General features: G+C 40.0%; 3 protein-coding genes across 3 annotated transcripts in view; 2 read left to right on the top strand and 1 right to left on the bottom strand.

Annotated features, from left to right (window-relative positions):
• Positions 1-1594: 1594 nt before the first annotated feature.
• On the top strand, positions 1595-7339 carry plrg1 (pleiotropic regulator 1). The gene is made up of 15 exons (XM_020639671.3): positions 1595-1754; positions 1960-2066; positions 2640-2776; positions 2877-2930; positions 3046-3139; positions 3230-3320; positions 3433-3531; positions 3663-3755; positions 4703-4852; positions 4987-5088; positions 5517-5619; positions 5741-5849; positions 6219-6358; positions 6481-6674; positions 6765-7339. Exons 1-15 carry the CDS (start codon positions 1746-1748, stop codon positions 6822-6824), a joined length of 1542 nt encoding a protein of 513 aa, XP_020495327.1. The 5' UTR covers positions 1595-1745; the 3' UTR covers positions 6825-7339.
• A 53-nt stretch (positions 7340-7392) lies between these two features.
• LOC109988251 (uncharacterized) lies at positions 7393-10949 on the bottom strand. The gene is made up of 6 exons (XM_029278416.2): positions 10819-10949; positions 10659-10715; positions 8596-8756; positions 8293-8493; positions 7863-8065; positions 7393-7546 (listed from the first exon to the last, which is right to left on the bottom strand). The coding sequence occupies exons 3-6, from the start codon at positions 8730-8732 to the stop codon at positions 7401-7403; spliced, it is 687 nt and encodes a 228-aa protein (XP_029134249.2). The 5' UTR covers positions 8733-8756; positions 10659-10715; positions 10819-10949; the 3' UTR covers positions 7393-7400.
• dchs2 (dachsous cadherin-related 2) overlaps positions 10067-19212 on the top strand; it is a 27261-nt gene continuing 18115 nt past the window's right edge. The window contains exons 1-4 of the mRNA XM_020639670.3: positions 10067-12179; positions 15450-15641; positions 15751-15982; positions 17866-18102. Of these exons, the coding sequence (XP_020495326.2) occupies positions 10452-12179; positions 15450-15641; positions 15751-15982; positions 17866-18102 (2389 nt within the window). The 5' untranslated portion in view covers positions 10067-10451. The remainder of the gene's footprint in view (positions 12180-15449; positions 15642-15750; positions 15983-17865; positions 18103-19212) is intronic.

The raw sequence follows: 19212 nt of genomic DNA, 5'->3' as shown, positions 1-19212 counted from the left end.
GAGCCAAAACACCCTTCTAAACTAAATAATGCAGTAAAAATTATTAACTAAACCACTGATATCAAGCAGCTGAAAAGCTAAATTGTCCAGGAGACCCAGAAAATCACAAAAGCAAAGGCTGCCAGGGAGACCTTGACACGCAACACATAAGGTTTGGGGTATATCAACAAAACTACCCAGCACCCAACATTATTTACTGAGAGACAATGGACACAAATACACAGAAAGTTATTAGTTTATGAACACACAGACAGCAAAAGACAACACAGAGAGAACCTCTCACTACCGCTGAAGGTGAGATAATGAGTCAGCACAGAGCACTGGAGTCCAAGAGTATGAGATGCCCAAACCTGGTTTTAATCAAGGCCAATCAGCCACAAACACAGCTGACTCTGCACTGAGGTGATTCCTTCACCAACCTCAGTGAGAAGTGAGAGAGAGTGCCCCCACAAAAGAAGCATGGCTTGGATTTCCTCAATAGGTAACAACAAGTACTCCATCTTATTATCCATTATAAACGGAAAACCTGAAACTTGAAATACATTGGCCAGGGTTGTGATCCCTGAATAACTTCTAATGGGCACTTACAGTGTGAATTTATTACAAATATAATTAGATTATTTAACATTAAATGCTAAGTCTCTGCATTACCAATGTTTCTGAATTGTAAATCTAACCCGAGACGGTTTATCTTTCAGTAATGACTTTCATCTAATACCCATGTGACAAAGCTTGCTTTTTTTATTTTCTTTCTAACAGTAACACTTATTACTTCAGCCTAGGCAGGTTAATGACAGTAAATAAACAACCTCACACATCTTTTTCAGACACTCAATTCAGAATAACAGTTTAAGTTGTAAAATCAACTGCTTAGAATAACTGCAAAATTTGCGACGTACATTTTTCAGCATTAAACTGGACCAAAAAAAAACTCCTTTTATGACCCAGTTTTCCTGGCCAACGTCTAATCACGATATTACAATTGCAATGTTTATTTTGATCGATACTAGAACTGTTTGTTTGTGTACTGGTTGTACTTGTCCCTGTGCATCACCCACTTACACCACAAGCAGAGTCTAAATTCCTCCTGGCACACAGAAGATTTGTGAAAAATGACAAATGCTTTTGTTTGTTTTAGTTGAGGGATTTTTTTTTGTCAAAGGCAGATTTACAGGTCCACCCACTTCCTTAAGTCCCTTAAATCACTTCAGTTTTTTGGGCTGGTCCTAAAAAAAAATCCTCCAATATGATCCTCCAAGTCTTCAACAACATTTCAGCCAATACACTTTGCACCAACACCAAACAGTACATTTTTCTGGCACTGAAGGATTGGATAACAATTAATCCATGTACTCCAGTAGGCAAACATGACCTGGTACACAACACTTGAAAACCAAACATGTGACATTCTTCCATTTTGACACACATTACACGAATAGACTGATCATTAATATATAAGTTAAATATTAAATGTATCGCCTTTGACGTTGAAAGAACAATTTATTTTATCATGGTGGTGGAGTTTTTTCTCTTTTCCCTTTTGCACTTTTCTCCCGGCCGGTAGGCGGCGCTGACAAATTACTGTCTACTGCGGTATTGTTTACTTCCTGGGTGAGCGGGTCAGCTGCGTTTTTGGGTCATGTTTCTGGGATTGTGATACCTCCTTTTGAGTGCGACCAAAATACAGTCATTTAAACTTAACTTTACTCAGCTGTCGTTATTGTTTCGGAGTAAACATCGCCACAATGACTGAGGTAAGTTGAGGTTTAAAACTATTTCCTCTGCTTTTTGTTTTTCTTCTTCTTCTCTCCCGCTCAGCGTGCTCGATGTGCGGCCCGGGTTAGCTCCTGTTTCGTTGGTGATACGACTTCTTGTCTGTGGTTATTATCTTCTAGTATATGTTTTAATGTGTTTTAAACGGGCATACATATTAATTTGTGTTACCCTTTCACCCTACAGGATGTCCAGAAGCACTCAGTCCACACTCTGGTGTTCAGGTCTCTCAAAAGGACGCATGATATGTTTGTGTCCGACCAAGCCAAGTCCGTCGCTCTGGATGACGAAAGGTAAGTCTGGCTACTCGCTTAAAACTGCTTGTAACTTTATCCTCCCATGTTATGCAAACATCTAAAGTTCAACCTATTATGATATTATCCTTGACCTCAAATGTTAGTCAAAGTTTTGACTTGTGCAGCAGCCTTTGTTGTAGATTGTTGTTGTTGTTGTTGTCAGATCAGAAATAAAGAAAAGTAAAATGTCCTTTGTTGTTAGTCTTAAGATTAAGATACATGTCCCAGAAATCTGCAGGGAACAGCAAATGAGCTCTTTTTAGTCAAGTTCAATTTCCCTAACTTTACATTTTGTACTGAACGATGTGATTTTTATCAGCTTGCTTCTAAGAATTACCTAATAAAAAAACTATTGTTTGATATTTAGATATCACAAGTTGGAGAAGAGTAGGCTTTTCTAAGATAGCTTGATTCAAAGTATTTCAATGCAAACTATACTAGAAACAAGTCATATTTGAGTTAATAAAAGACACCTTTACAAAATCACACCATTGCCCTTTTGGGGGGGGGGGGGGTGCTGATAAAGGATTTTAATTGACAACAATTCATCTTTGTCTGGTTTGTTTGCAGCTACAAGGTAAAGATGGATGTGAAACTAAAAGCAGACTATGGTGCAGTCTTACACATGCCTGTCCTGAAGGAAGGAAAGGACAGAGTCTCGCAGCTTCCTGGCAGCATTCAAGGCCACCAAAGCTATACACAGCCAGGTGAGGACTGTCAGTGTGAGAACAGTTGATCATTGAAGTTATGAAGGAAACACATTGTAAATGCAATAAGAAAGTCAAGTTCTGTTCTGACGTCTTTCAGGGGATGACCCAGACTACCTGATCACAGGGACACATGCTTATCCTTCTGGACCTGGTAAATTCTATGTTGTCAAATAAAGCACATGCATGCTTGTGCCCTGTGCCTGAGTGTATTCACTTCACTGCTCCTGCATCATTAAAGTGTTAATCCCAGTATTTTCATTGAATAGGCGTGGCTTTGACTTCTGACACAAAGATGCACAGGAATCCAAGCGAGGGAGGAGTCTACTCCATGGCACTGACTTTGCCACCCTCACAAGCCAGGTAAAAAATGTTTCCCCACACAACGGGTCACTTCAGTTAAAGTAAAGAGTTATTGGCACTAATTTTGCCTTTTTGGTTTGAAATGTTTAGGCAAGATGCGAGCCGCACTGCAGCCAGTGTTGCTGACATCCATCGACATGCAGGAGGAGCAGAAAGATCTCATCCCATGTCATCTTCTGTGGTACGTTGCAGGATGTTTTTTTTCCATGTTAAAATTATTGTTTTAACTTATTCACCATTTTAAAAATCCCTGTGAGAATGTCTGCCCTGATAATTAATGTTATTTCTTTTAGTCACTTTTGGAGGGAGGAGGTACCAGAAATTCAGCCCTCATGAGGAAAGCGCCAACCATGCCTAAACCTCAGTGGCATCCTCCATGGAAACTGTTCCGGGTAATTACAACTCACTCTAATTAATGTGCTGCATATAGCTTCTACCTCCAGATTAACCCAAACTTTATCTGTGTTGTGTTGTCTTTGTTTTTTGTTTTTTAACTGTATTGTGTTTTTTTTTCTTCTGATAGGTTATCAGTGGTCATCTGGGTTGGGTCAGGTCCATCGCTGTGGAGCCCGGGAATCAGTGGTTTGTCACCGGATCTGCTGATAGAACCATAAAGGTGAGTGAAGCTTAACATGACGATACATTTTTTTGTCAGTGATTTCTTTGTTTATTCGATTTGAAACATGATGAAAAACTTTACCCGCTTTGATTGACTTGATGTTTAAGAGCAATCTAAATTATGATGCGCATGAAAGCCACTTTTACACGAAGAAAAATATCAGTTTAAAGGAAGACTGTGCGACTTTTTGATCCAGCAGATGTCGCCCTTGATCACCAGCATTAAACCAAAACAAACTGCTGTTTGGCAGCTCCTCCGCTATCTCCTCCACTCGCGTTGGCAGGAGTTTTGAATTAGAGAGTACCATTAAGCGCAAGCGGCGGAAAAAAAATTGTCCTTTACTTGAGCTGCAATCACCTGTGAGCTGCATTGTTGTGTTAGCAGCACCCTTTGGTTGACTCATGGCTTCATATTGCACATAAATTGACACGCAATGACCGTGATCTAAACACAGACATCCTAATAAGCAGTGAGCAGATTATGTTATTCTTCTTTTCTCTAGTCTTTCATTAAGACAGCTTCATACGCTCGGTAAACATGATGTAAACACGGCTCCGACACTAATACTGCTGGCAGGACTCACGCTTCTAACTCAATTTGAGACATTTACATAAGTGGAATCAATCGTTTTGCTTATGGTCTGATTTGCTTTTGCAGCTCATATCGAGGCATCAATCTATAATTTATGTCTGTTTCAAAAACACATAAAACTACATTATTCCTCTTATCCACTGAAGTTTTGTATTTTAGGTGATTGATGCAGTGAGTAATCACCATGAAATTAAGATCAACCAAACCTTTATATTGTTTTTCATATTAACAACTGCCATCTTTTGAGAATACATATCATTCAACCTCATGCTGGCTCTACAGACACTTTTTCTTGAAACACTCTTTAAAAGCAGGTAAATGACTGGACAGCGTTTTTTTGTTTTTTTTTCTAGATCTGGGACCTTGCCAGTGGGAAACTGAAGCTCTCTCTGACGGGACACATCAGCACGGTGCGCGGTGTGGCAGTCAGCAGTCGCAGCCCCTACTTGTTCTCGTGTGGAGAGGACAAGCAAGTCAAGTGTTGGGATCTGGAGTACAACAAGGTATGAACCATTAGTGTGTTACTTACATATCTGACCTGCTAATCTAAAGAAGGCCAAAATCCTTTTTTTTTTTTTTTTTTTTTTTTTCCCAAGTGTTTCTGAAATTCTCTTCTCAATGTGGATCTGTGTATTAGGTCATCAGGCATTATCATGGACATCTCAGTGCTGTGTATGATATTGACCTGCATCCAACTATTGACGTGCTGGTGACGTGCAGCAGAGATGCTTCAGCAAGAGTAAGATCCTACTCTGCATGCTCTATACTGAAATCATTGGGTTGAACTGTTTAGATGTATCATGTTTAGTTTGTAGTTACCTTTACTTTAATCAGTAAATATCACGTTTTATAGTTTTTGTTATTAACATTTCATCGGTCACTATTACAACATAAAAATAGCAGTCACGTACATTTGAAAATGTGATGGACTGAGTTTAAGGAACTGAATAATTTGGGATTGAAGCAACCGGGTTGTGCAAAAAAACGCTTTACAATTTCAAAATCTTTTGCCAAATGTCATGTCTTATCTGCTCTGCTTTGTTTTACCTTTTGGTGTCTGAGTTAAAATACCTATACAGCCCGTATGAAACATTGGGGATCTGGTGTGGGAAAATTCCCTCTGTAGGGTTTCATGACTTGAACTAATTTTCATCTGTGTTGGTGCAGGTGTGGGACATCAGAACAAAAGCCAATGTGCACACACTCACTGGCCACACCAACACTGTGGCCACAGTGAGGTGTCAGGCTGCAGAGCCTCAAATCATTACAGGTAAAAAAAAAATGAATTCAAATAATGCCAAATAAACGATTGTGTGCCATCATACATTATTCAAATTGTAAATGATCGATTGGTCTTACATTATTAATCTGGACTGATGAATGTGTTGCAGGCAGCCATGATTCGACAATCAGGCTGTGGGATTTGATCGCCGGAAAAACCAGAGCAACTCTGACAAACCACAAGAAGTCTGTGCGAACTATCGTGATGCACCCCAGACAGTAAGTTACTTCAGTTACTTAACATTAACGGTTTTAATATCAAATGTAAAGTATAGCGCTGAAACAAGCACTAAATTAACATAGTTGTAAGTCATTCATAAAGTCAGTATCCCAAGTTTCTATTTTAAGAATTTGATCATTCCTCAGTTTAAGGTATTAGATTGGTATTTTTGATCTTTCTGGGGCTTTGTAGTATAAATATATATTTAGATTATTAATCAGCAAATTAATTAATTATATACTCCTGTTGAGGTTTTGTGGAAAGTAACACAATTGATTCAAAGGATCTATTTGCAGACCACTTTGAAAACAAAGGAGGGGTTTATAATCTGGGTACCATCTCGTCATGCTTTTCCCTTTGTTTCACAGATACACCTTTGCCTCTGGTTCAGCCGATAACGTCAAGCAGTGGATGTTTCCTGATGGAAACTTCATCCAGAACCTGTCTGGCCACAACGCCATCATCAACACACTTGCTGTTAACTCTGATGGTGTGCTTGTGTCTGGAGGTATACAACTATTACACAATGTCCTAAATCTTTAATTCCTCATATTAAAAATGTTGTTGGGTTTTTTTTTTGTCTGACATTTAGATGATCCTCAGTATTTAACTTCTGCTCCCTTTTTGCAGCCGACAATGGGACCATTCACATGTGGGACTGGAGAACGGGCTACAACTTCCAGCGGATTCACGCAGCGGTGCAGCCGGGATCTCTGGACAGCGAGTCGGGGATCTTCGCCTGCATGTTCGACCACTCAGAGAGCCGACTGATCACCGCAGAGGCTGACAAGACAATTAAAGTATACAAAGAGGACGACACCGCTGTAAGTTAAACTGTCATGCCTAAAGTTAATTTAGATCATAGCGTTAGTCTGCAGGCAGATCATTTGACAACTCTGTGTTCTTCTTTGCAGACTGAAGAAAGCCATCCAATCAACTGGAAACCAGAAATCATGAAGAGGAAACGGTTCTAATGATTTTTTCAAGTTGTTATTCTTGTCACAGTAACCTTTTTTTTTTTTTTTTTTTCTATCAAGCTTCTTGTTCTAGACATGTCCATAAAGATTTGTTGTTAAAGCTGTTTCCCTCAGTTATTCATAAATCTGGAATGAGGTTCAGTTGTCACAAATGGTTTATACTATAAACCATTTGCAGTCCTCGTTGTACGATGTGAGTCCTATGAAGCTGCCGTCCTGGACGGCCAGGAACTTCCCTGAGTCTTTGTTCTTGATTATGACGGCTCTCTGGTGGCTCTGGTCGGTCTCATCCACCAACATCAGCCACTCCTCAGACACAGATGGACTAGCTTCAGAGTAGACCTGGTTTGTGGTTGGCTCAAATCCTGCAGAGGAAAATACATTATTTTTTTGTATTGGCTCAACAGCTTAATAGAATTGAATTTGTAAGGAGATGGAAATAAGTATTGCCCTTTTTCTAGCTTAATGTGAAGTTTAGTTGGCTCCATTCAATAAAGACCACATTTTTCAGATGTTTTGCTGTTTCTTTTTTTTACAGTTTTACAGTTTTTTAGTACAATTTTTCTCCCAACACTAACCAAGGTATCTGTTGGTGACAACGTTCCTGTAGTACTTGGCGCCATTGGCTTTAATCTCCTCCCAGTAACAACGCTCTCCAGGCTTCTCATGAAGCTCCACTGTGTTTCTGGTGTCACCAGTTGGGTCCACTACCTGCTCATCTGTGAAAACATTAAACAGGATCTGAAGACATGTATTATGGAGAGATGTGAGAGTGACGGGGCGGCAGAGGGACTGGCACCCTAAGCAGTACTCGGGAAGTAAGCAGGCATCTCTCCAGCCACCACTGACAAATCCATACTTGGTCTGACCAGGACTTGAAACAATGACCCTCTGGTTCCCAACCCATGTCTATAAAGACTGAGCTGCTGCCGCCCCTGCAAACATGCATTGGGACTTTGAGTAAATACTTAATTTATAAACACTTGTCGTACTCAGATACAGTGAAGTATTATGCTACATTCCACCTCTGTGTACCTGCATCCTGGATGTAAAGCTTTGAGAGCTCGTGGAGAAACCCTCGGCCCGGTTTCCTCTTCAGGTGGGGTTTTGATGGTTCCGGCAGATCCTCCTCCTCAGACCTCAGTTCTTCTACTGCCAGGAGGTGACCTGCGTTGTACATGATCTCCTCCTCAAGGGAGCTGACACACATCTCATAGCTTTCATCTTTTTCCAAATTCCTGAGAGACAACATCACATGTAAAATATCTGCAGGATCTGATAACACGTATTTATAGGGAATTTACATGGAAAGGGATTTTATTTTCTCAGTGACATGAATGACATAGGCTACTGGGAATAACAGAAGCATTTTAAGCACAAACTTTTAAAAGCTTTTATCCATTTAACCTTTGGATGGAGGATGAAGATGTTTTATAAATATGTTGGCTTTGACAGATCCCCTCACCTGAAGTCCACCCACAGCAGGCCTGCAGTGATCAGCCCCAGCCACTCGCTGGCCTCCCAGTTGCTGGCCAGCATGACAGGAACAATGATAACCTCCCTGCTGTCTGCGTAGTTCAGCTCCTTCTTACAGCTTCGAGACGCCTGATAGGCCGGAGTCATGAACGGACAGATGACCACAGCCTCCTCCACACCCGCAGCCATCCTGAACACACACAGAGACTGAATGAATTCCTATTTTTTTAAACTCGGAGTTAAATGATGCCACTTTCATGTACAGGTTAAAGCTCCTTCCTATACTACTTACGCATCATTTATGTTCCCAGTCACCCCTCCTTCAATATCCATCCACACCGGCAGACCATCCTTTCTGAGCCGATCAAAGATCTTTTTTACCAGAGCCTGGTCATCCCACTGGTAGGAGAGCATGATATGAGAAGGCATCTTCCCTGTTTTCACCCAAAAGATCTGTGAAAAAGTAACTCTTTAAAGAAGCTTCTGTGGTGGGTTTTCACAGGTTGTAGAGTAACAGAGTGATCCAGACAAAGAGAGACTCAGTTACTATGCTGCTTGTTTACACCAGTTGCACTTGTAACTTGGTTACAGTCTCTCAAACTCTGCAGGGTAGAAAAAAACCAGCCGGACCAGTACCTTTAAAATGATAATCAGAAGACTTACTAAGCTGTAATAACAAATAATACATCGTAAAAGGAAATTCCTCATCATGTGTTCTCACATGAAAGCATCTTCATGTTCTTCAAATGTAGTTCTCCAGGAAAGTGGACACAGACACTTGACACGAGCACTGAGAAGAGTTCAACCTCTGGTGTTATTTAGCAGTTAATATAAAAGTTACAAGAATGTTATTTGTTATTCAGATGATTGTTTAACTTCAACAGCCTTATAAAGACAAATGGCTCATTTCAAGTCTTTACACTGTAACTCTATCAAGCAATGGCAGAATCAGCCTCTTTTTTTCCCCCTCGTTTTAGCCCTCACCTACGTAGCCCTCCCTTAAATCTCCGAGCTGATTCTGTCCTGTACATGCATGACAAGAAAAAATCTCATCCTGCATTTTTTTTAAAAAGTCAAATGTATGAACACTTTGCTATGAAACTGACAGTTTATCACTTCATCTGACACCCACCCTGGCATTAAAAATAACTTAATAGAAGTAATCACTCTTTTACGCTGGTGGTCTTTTTTGTGGTGGTCATAGAGACTTTAGGATTATTTCCAGTCTGTTTAATAACTAGCTACAAAAAAACTGGAGTATGCATGTAAAACTTAATTGTACATTTTGACACAAAATCTCACGCAAATCTCATTTAGACAACCTATTTTAAGAAAGCAAAACTCTTCACTTGTTTACTTAGGATGAGGGAGAAGCACTAGCTTTTATTTGATTTCTGATTAAACATTCAAGACGTTCAAATCTTTAAATCTGACTCATATTTGAGGCCAAATATGTGATTGAATTGAAATGTTGTAGTTGTTTTGTTGAGAGGAGTTCAACAGTAAAACTTTCAATGCGTTTTGACCGATAGAGGGAGCCACCCAACACTTGAATGTTTGGGCTAATAACAGAAACTGAACGTATTATTACCATTTTTTACCAAATCAAGCCCACTCAAATTTCTTTAACTACATTTCACTTTTCATGTTTTGTTTTTTTTCTTCTGGCTGTTAAACTCTTCTCTACCTTCTGCACACATTTACTGATCTGATTCAATGGGTCACACGAATACCTTGCCACCTTTCAGCACCCGGTCCTGTGGGTAATCCCTCAGCCTAGTTAACTCTGAAGCAATCAGGGCTACAGATGGAGATGATCAGCGTGGGACGCGCCGCCTGAGAGGAGGAGGTGTGTTCAGCGCGCACTGTTGGTGCCCTGTGGCCACTCGGTGCCATGATGAGTAAGGAAGCCCAGGGGGATTTACGCGTCTACATGTGTGGATTTCTACTCTCCAAAATCACGCCACAAGCTGCTGGAAACAGTGATGGAGAAAGACTGTTGGCTGCTTTCCTGCGCGCGAAAAAGTAAGGTTTGGTTACCTTCCCTTGTCTGGAAAAGTCCTCTTAAATGTTATCGAGGAGTGTGATTTGGCGAGGAAATGTGGTGCCTGACTTCGAATCTGAAACAAGTGGGCTTATCGCAAAGCCATGAGTAAAGGAGGTATGGGTCGCAAAGATGTGCTACGCCAAACGCTCGTCCTGTCCCTTCTTTGCGCCCAGACCCTGGGACAGGTGTTCAACCTGACGCTCTCCGTAAAGGAGGGCCTGCCCGCTCAAACTATTGTTGGGGATCTGGGAGCGGGGTTAAGCAGGCCAAGCACCGGATTCTTCATCTCAGAGAGCAGAGACTCTTACGTGTTCAGAGATTTGGAGATAGATGCAGACACAGGGATCATCTCTACAGCCGTGGTCCTGGACAGAGAGAGCAGAGATAGGTACGAGTTTGTGGCAGCCACTCTTACTGGAGAGATGATAAAAGTGAGAATCGAAGTGAAAGATGTGAATGACCACTCACCTGTATTTGCCTCAGAGGATGTTTACTTGGAAATATCAGAGCTGAGCCCTCTAGGGAGTCGATTTCAGCTGGATGGTGCCAAAGATGAGGACGAGGGGGAGCTTGGTACCCAGGGATACAGGATCGTGGAGAGCGAGATGGGGGAGTTGTTCCAATTGGAGTATCGCTATGGATCTGAAAGCCTGGATCTCATCCTCTCAAGGAAACTAGACAGAGAAACAAAAGACTCATACACACTCGTCCTTGAGGCTTTCGATGGGGGCATCCCAGCCAGGACGGGGGTTCTCCAGGTAAACATCAAAGTTCTGGATGAGAACGACAACCCTCCTGTGTTCAACCAGACTGAATATCACGCCTCTCTTCCTGAAAATGCTCCTGTGATGTCTGCAGTGTGTCAGGTTCAAGCCACCGACCTCGATCTGGGTGAGAACTCAAAGATAACTTATGAGATCAACAGGCGACAGAGTGACCCTAACGAGGTGTTCTCCATCAACGCAACCAGCGGGTTGGTGTATCTGAACAAGCCGCTCGATTACGAGACTCATTCGTTCCATGAGTTGATCATCAGCGCGAAAGACAACGGGGCTCAGCCTGAGTACAGCAGCACTTTTGTGGGGGTGAAGGTGCTTAACATCAATGATAACAGCCCAATCATCAACGTTCTGTTTCTCAGTGAGACAGGGGAGTCTGTGGTGTCAGAGGCAGCAGCGATTGGGGACTATGTGGCTCGGATTTCTGTGTCAGACCCAGACTTTGAGGAGGAGAATGTCATTGTGACACTGGAGGGAGGTGATGGGAAGTTTACCTTGAAGCAGACAGATGATTTTCTCTACGCTTTGTGTGTCACCGCAGAGCTGGACAGGGAAGAGAAGGAACTGTATGAGCTCAAGGTGCAAGCATCAGATGTTGGGAGTCCATCTCTAAGCAGCGAGATGGTCTTTCTCCTAAAGGTGGCCGACGCCAACGACTGCCATCCAGATTTCGATAAGAATGTTTACACTGTCCGTATCCCAGAGGACGCTTCTCTGGGGAGCTCGATCATCCAGATGCAGGCCAGAGATGCAGATGAGGGCCTCAACTCAGAGGTCAGATACTCCATTCTCAAGTCCAGCCAGGACAGCCTGATCAGCATCGACCCCGAGTCGGGCCTTGTTACGACAGCTGCGGCTCTAGACAGAGAGACACAGGCAGAGATATGGTTCCTAGTGGTGGCGGTTGATGGAGGGGAACCGGCGCTGTCTTCTACGACTACAGTCACAGTGCAGGTGGAGGATGTCAATGACAACGAGCCAGTGTTCCAGCAGCAGCTGTACAACGTTTCCATTCCAGAGCACAGCGACATTGGGAGCTGCTTTCTACAAGTATGTTTGAAAATATTCCCGCTTAAAGGGTTCATTAGCTCAAAGTACAAAAAAAAAACCTTTTAAGTTTTTTTGAGATGAGATGAGATTCAACTTTATTGTCATTACACATATACAAGTATAGAGTAACGAAATGAGGTAAAAAGTTACACTTAGGGGAGGCTTTCTATGCAAAAAAAATGTTAAAATGTACAACTTAGGAGAGACTTGTCCCACAAAGTTTTGCTGTAAACCAAAAACAGCCCTTGATATTCATATCATAGCTTACTTTCGGTGAACATCATGACATATTGTATGCACATTTAATTGGGACTTTTAAAAATACTTCCTATGAAAATGTTTCAGAATTGCAGGGAATTCTGTGTATAATTCAGAGGAACCACAACATTGTGCTTGCCAAAAATTATTACTATTGAGGGAAATGGGAGGGAACATTGGGCTTTTAGAAATTTCAATAGTGTAAAAACAAAATCGTACAAAATCCCTCATGATTATTTACCATATTTATAGGGACATTTATGAGTTGCTGTATATGACTAGAATCTTAAGAATGGCTCTCAGCAACACTGTCCAGCAAATAGTTACTTTAAGTATGAGAATTCATGGAGTTATAGACTAGATTTTTCTTCTAAAGTGGTCAGGAGATGTGTGTAGAGAAGTCTGCAGTCTGAATGTTCAGCATCATATGCTCTTTGTTTTGCAGTCTCTTTCTTACGTCTCTTAAGACAAACGTAGCCCTCAGTCTGTTGGCACAAAGAAATCAGTGTTCTTCCTAAACACACACAAGACAAATACTATTCCCAGTTCAGCACTGTAGCTTCAGTGTGACAGAATGTGATGCCTGGTACCAAACTGACACAAGCTGAAATGTCATTACAGAAGTCGCCTTATTTAGCATTAACCAACAGCAGCCAAATTTAAAAGATATTTAGAAAGAAATACAGTTTAGATAAGGCCTGAAATGATATAACCAAAGCATGTTTTCCACTGCTCTTACACTAAGACCTTGACTTGAAGTCATCTTTATACCAAACAAAATGCCTTTAGAGTATGACAAACTTAAACTTCACAACTATGCTAATATGAGAGAATTGATTTGGAGAAGGCGATGCTCTGAAAACACACGTTTCACTGGTTTTTGGTTTGGTTTCATATTTTAAGTGACAGTGTGTATCTAAAACAAAAAGACTTGACAATTTACCAACAGTCAGGAATGCAAAAATGAACCATTACCAATAATATAAAACTGCACAAGAGAAGAATGTTTAGCATTTCAGCATAAAAAATTCTTAAAATGTTGAAAAATATGAGGATGTATTTTATTTGAAAAGGAAACTGATACGTATCTGACATAAGCACAACAAAGCTATAAAAAAGCACATAAACTGTATGAAAAGAAGTGCATCTTTGATGTAGAACTTGTGATGTTCATAAAATCTTTCCAGATTCACTGGTCCCAGCCCATCAGATGGTAAATAACTCCTTTATGCAATGCACATTTATTTCTATCGCCGAGTGTAACCAACAAAAATGATATCAAGAGATAGGGGCCGGTTTTATACAGCGTTCATTTTACTAAGGTTTGATTAGTTGTTGTCATTATATAGAATGGTTGGATGATATGATTCATTCATTCAAATCATTCAAATCATTTCATACAGATATTAGAAGAAGAAAAAACAGAAGCTGTAGATTGTTTTGGCAGCTGCACGACAAGATAATGAACTTTGTCCATTGTTTATTCTTCAAAGTTAAAATGAAAATAAGAAGACTCAGGTTCATGTTAATGACAACTTTCATTAGATCAGCTAAGAATCTTATAAACAGTGCTAAAATCCAACAGACATTAAAAAATATATGTACTTTCTTTAAAGCATAGAAATCTGCCAAACCACATAGTATGTCAAGTCTAGGCATGTTCCAAATCTAACCGGACCTTGACCCATGTCACTGAAAGTTTCCTCAGATCAGCGTTCATAAAGTCAATGATGATATCCTGTTTATGGCTGGAGAGTGAGGGCTCTATCTGTAAGATCTTGTTATGGGCTCAGTCACACATGAAAGGAGCTTTGTCTGATATGAGGTGTGTCTTTACCTGGCAGTTTGGCCTTGACAGTTAAACTCTCCGCTCTTTGATTGTGAGGATTTCTTTATGCTTTTATTATGTTGATCTTCTCTGGCAGAACAAGACAAGTATAATGATTCATGGCTACTACAGGGGTTAAAACGTAACATTGGTCCATGACAGATGGCACAGACTACAGTGGAACATGACAGTTCATGTCTGATTAGTAGCTGCAAGGGCTGAACAACATCTGTGTATATTAATATATGAAACACTAGTCAGTAGCCTGTTAGTGTCATTATTGGCTATTTCCTTGATATCATTTTACCTCACTTAACTTTTGCACCTTAGAAGCACATTATTGTTATAGTCTTCATTTATTATTTTTGTAAAGCTAAAGATAACAAAAGTGAAAACAAAGTAAGTGTGTAAATACAGTTGACAGGGCATGCTGTGCTGATGTGGGTTAAATATGTGTGGTAATACATGTAGGAGCTAAATGCAGGAACTGTTGGTAAATAGGGGGAAAAAAAATCTACATTTAAAGATGTCCTGGGAGGAACTTTTGCTTTGGGCCTATTGTGGCGCCCACTGTGCACAAAGTGGGATGTCTCTTTGTTGATCTTGTCTGTACATGTGTATTTAGTGTGTTTTTTTTTACCAAACAAATCTCTTCCTACTTTATTTTAACAGTCAAATGTATCAATTATTGAGAATTTTTGCAGTGGTAAATGTAATGTGCTATAAATCTCACACCTCCCCCACAGCAACAGTTTCAGACATTAAAATGTATTATACAGGAATAGTTAGTGGATATGCTGATGTTCTTGTCCACTTTTGAAGCTCACACAGAAGCATAAATATTAATTTCAGTCTTTTCATATCCAGCTTAAAGCTCCTCACAGGAACCTTACGTAGAGTAAGAGCATCAGCAGGGAAAATAAATGCACATGTATTTGCTTGTATACAGAAAAAAAGTGGGTAAAATTTAGGACATATTTTCAGTAGATAACAGCCTTCTCTTCAAACAGAGTTCACATATTACAAAGGATAGCCATCAAGTCAAACTTTGTGCAAGATTGTAATTTATTGTAATGTCTGTGACTTGTAGCAGTTGGGTGTGATAAACCCCAAATCACTTTTTTTTCCTTTTTCTTTTTGCATCCTTTATTTGATAGCTTAAACTTTATATTTTATCTCCGGAGGTTGTTGCCACAGATGCAGACAGTCGTGAGTTCGGCTCGCTGCTTTACTCTCTGTCGGATGGCTTTGACAAGCAGGACAAACATCCTCTCTTCAAAATCCACCAAGACACCGGAGAGCTGTGTGTGTCCCAGGATATCGATCGAGACTCAGGACAGACGGTCCACGACATCCTGATCAAAGCTGAAGATCCGGTGGGTGCTTCATTGATGAATAATTAGATCTGAAGTATTTTTGAAGCCGACTGCAGCTGTTTATTCCAATGCTCAATTTACTTCTCTTTTTTTGCTTTTCAAACATCAGGGAGGCCTGAGCGCTCAAACCTACGTGCACATTGAGGTAGCAGACCTGAATGACAACACTCCAGTGTTTGACCCTGACAAGTACACCATGAGCATCAGCAGCCACACGCAGCCCAGCACAGAAATTCTCAACGTCATCGCAACTGACCAAGACTCTGGACGCTTTGGACAAGTCACCTACAGCATCCTACCTGGTGACATGTCCAGTTTGTTTGCACTGGATAAACACACAGGTGGGTGACATGAGAAAACACAGAAACTGTAGCCCCTTTATGCCCCTATGGTGGCCTATGTGGACAATTCAAAACAACATTCGATGAATCTTTAACACACATCAAAACTAGAAAATATTTCACAAAACAAAAAAGGTTAAGTGAATGACAAGAAAAAAAGTGGATATTTAAGATTTAGTTTCGCTATTCATTTAACATTTTTAAATTGTCTCACCAGCCAACAAGCCTCTCATGATCAAATCCCTGTTTATGCTATGAATATAAATTAGCAAAACAATCTCACAAATATTGCATTTTAAGTTGATGGCTGCTTATGAATGGAAATTTGGAACAGTTTTTGTTTTCATGTTGTGTCCAGCTTCAGTGACACGTCACACTTGCTCGTCTTTAATTGACTTGTGTGACTCGCAGTCCGAATGTTCCGAGATAAACAACTTCTTACTCTGTTTAAGTCCACATGAGATGATTACCGGTGTCAGCTCTCAGCAGGGGTGCTGCGCAAAGCCAAAAGCTTTATATCCCCTATGTGGTTCAATAAGAGATAAGATCCGCATTCTGCCACTATGCATTACTCCATAATATTTTAAATATTAACAATTAGCCTTTTTATATATATATATGTATATATATATATAACAGAAGTATTGGGAATCACGTCTTGGTGGACATGCAGGATTTTCCAGAGAAAACACAGTGTGAGCAGCAGCAGTGATTGTTGGTTGCAGAATTTGGGTCGATGCTTAGATGGGATTGAAGGGTAAATCTAGGTGACAAAGTTAGTGGAGTTCCTGACCCACTTACCATCACGCCGTGGTTTGTCTTTGCAGTAAACAAAATGCATGAATAATGCAGATGAGGTTATTACCAAATCAGCATATTGCAAATTTTACTTCCAAAGACGTAGGAATATAGTTTATTTTTTCACACTTTAATCAAGTATTTACTTTTACTTTGGCTCCTTTTGCCCAGTGTTTGTTTGTTGTTTATAATTTATTTGTTGTTTTGTTTTTTTGCTCCAGACCTAGTAAGGCCCTTATGGCACTATTGCTGCAACTAACAATCACTTTTATTATTGATCCATTCAATGGATGAGTCTTGAGAGTTTTTTGTTTTCAATTGACCGGTTAGTCATTTACTCTTTCTGTAAGATTAACCCGGAGTTCATTGCCACTTTGGCGATGTAATGGACGGGATTGTCCAGCCACCCATTAAATATAACAAATGTTCATGTATTAAAGTAGTATTCAATAAAGTTTGAATATAAAAACTCCAATGCAAACAAAACAAGCATTGAAGGAAAACCTCAAATAAGTTTATCTGTAAGTGACAACATGATTATTACTTCTGCTGTTATTTTTCATTTATTCATTGTTAGTTGTATTTGCTTTTTGATAGTTTGCCTTAGTCCATATAACACAGTTATGGGTTAGTTTTCCTTAATCATATAGCACATCTTGTTTCCAGGCATTGTGTTCAATCACAAACGTGTGTCCTATTCTTTGATAATATTCCATCACAAGCCGTCACACACACACACACACACACACACACACACACACACACACTCACACACTCACACACTCACGTACTGAGCGCTTGACGACATTAAAGTCTGTGAGCGTTCAGTGCACAGGCTTTAGGGATTGGTTAATTGTCAACAGACCCTATATGAAAATATTTTTGTTGACTAATTAAAGAATGATAACTGAAGAAAAGTTAGTTGGCTACAAAAATTAAACTTAATTATTGGAATTGTTGTATATTACTATTTGAATAATAATTATTGGAATTGTTGTATATTACTATTTGAATAATAATTATTGTAAAACCTTAATCTTAAAAACTCACAGAATAAAACCCTTCCTGTGTCTCTGTCCCTGCAGGAATGCTCTACCTGACCTCCTCTCTGACCCACCTGGGTGCAGCCAGTGTGAAGCTCTCAATAACAGCCCAGGATGGCGAGGGTTTGACCTCTGTCCAGCCTGCAGAGGTCACCATCAATGTTTTACGCAGCACTCAGGCTCCAGCTATTTTCCAGAGGTCACGTTACTCCTTCATGGTGTCTGAGGACGCTCCGCCATGGACCTCTGTGGGGGCCGTGGAGGCGGTAAACCCAGCAGGTGGGGTATATGTGGCATCGTCCTCGCCCGATAATCTCAGGACAGTTGGAAAAGAGACAGGGCACAATCTTCTAGGGAGTGATGAAGTTTCTTCATATCTGTACCATGTACTATATTAAACAGATCAGATTTTAGCCAGAAGAGAAAAAATGACACTAAATATTGCTTCATAGTTGCCTTCTCTGTCTGAATAACAGACGTTTTATAGATTTCTGAATGGCAGCCCTCTAATAATCTCTATTCACCCCCATCAAATTCACTATCGATATCCTCATTTGGAGGCTTTGGGGGATGTAAATGGGATGTATTAGGTTATGACTCAGAGCAAAGGGTTTCAATTATGATGCAAATTATGGCACTGAGGGTCTTGGGTACTTTATTTGCCCAAACTGCAAACATGTAGCCAAAGTAAAGAAAGTAGTAGTTTAGTTCTAGCCACAGAACTTACATCATTACAACATTCAGGAAAAATAGCATAAAGTAAATTTAGTGCACTGTTTATTTCATTGAGAGGGATTTCTGAAGCATGCCAGACTAATTTGTTGTAAATTTTCTCAAATGGGATCAAGACGCAGTGTAATTACTCTCTGTGTGCTGGTTAACCCTTTCACAGTCCAAAGGAAAGCAGGTAAAATGATTAGGAAACTTCATGTTTTGTGCTGTAAACAGATAAGCAGATGAAGGAAATATAATTATTATTATTTTTCTGACTCTATACACACTTCAGAAATGCAGCATTAAGCAGGATTTATCCTGATAGGTGAATTGAGTGGTCATTGTGTAAATCTCCTTCTAGACATAAAGAGGTATTGCATTTCAACCTTGAATCCTCCTAAGCCACATGTACACTTGAAGAAGGATGGAAACCATTGTAAAATTTATTGTCATCATCAGACAAAGAAGTCAAAGATCACACTGTCATGAACATAAATAGACTGTTGGACATTGATAATTATAAATATTTATTTTATGATGGCCATTGAGAGTTTGTTAAACGTTGTTACATTCAAGATATTTTGTAGAAATATCAATACATGTAAAATTGTAAGTATATAAAATAGTGTGTCTAGTACTCAGTATAATATTTTATTTTCATTACACATAGACTAG

This window comes from Labrus bergylta, chromosome 1 (assembly GCF_963930695.1).
Source record: "Labrus bergylta chromosome 1, fLabBer1.1, whole genome shotgun sequence".
Classification (NCBI taxonomy): Eukaryota; Metazoa; Chordata; class Actinopteri; order Labriformes; family Labridae; genus Labrus; species Labrus bergylta.
This window is presented reverse-complemented; position numbering and strand designations above follow the sequence as displayed.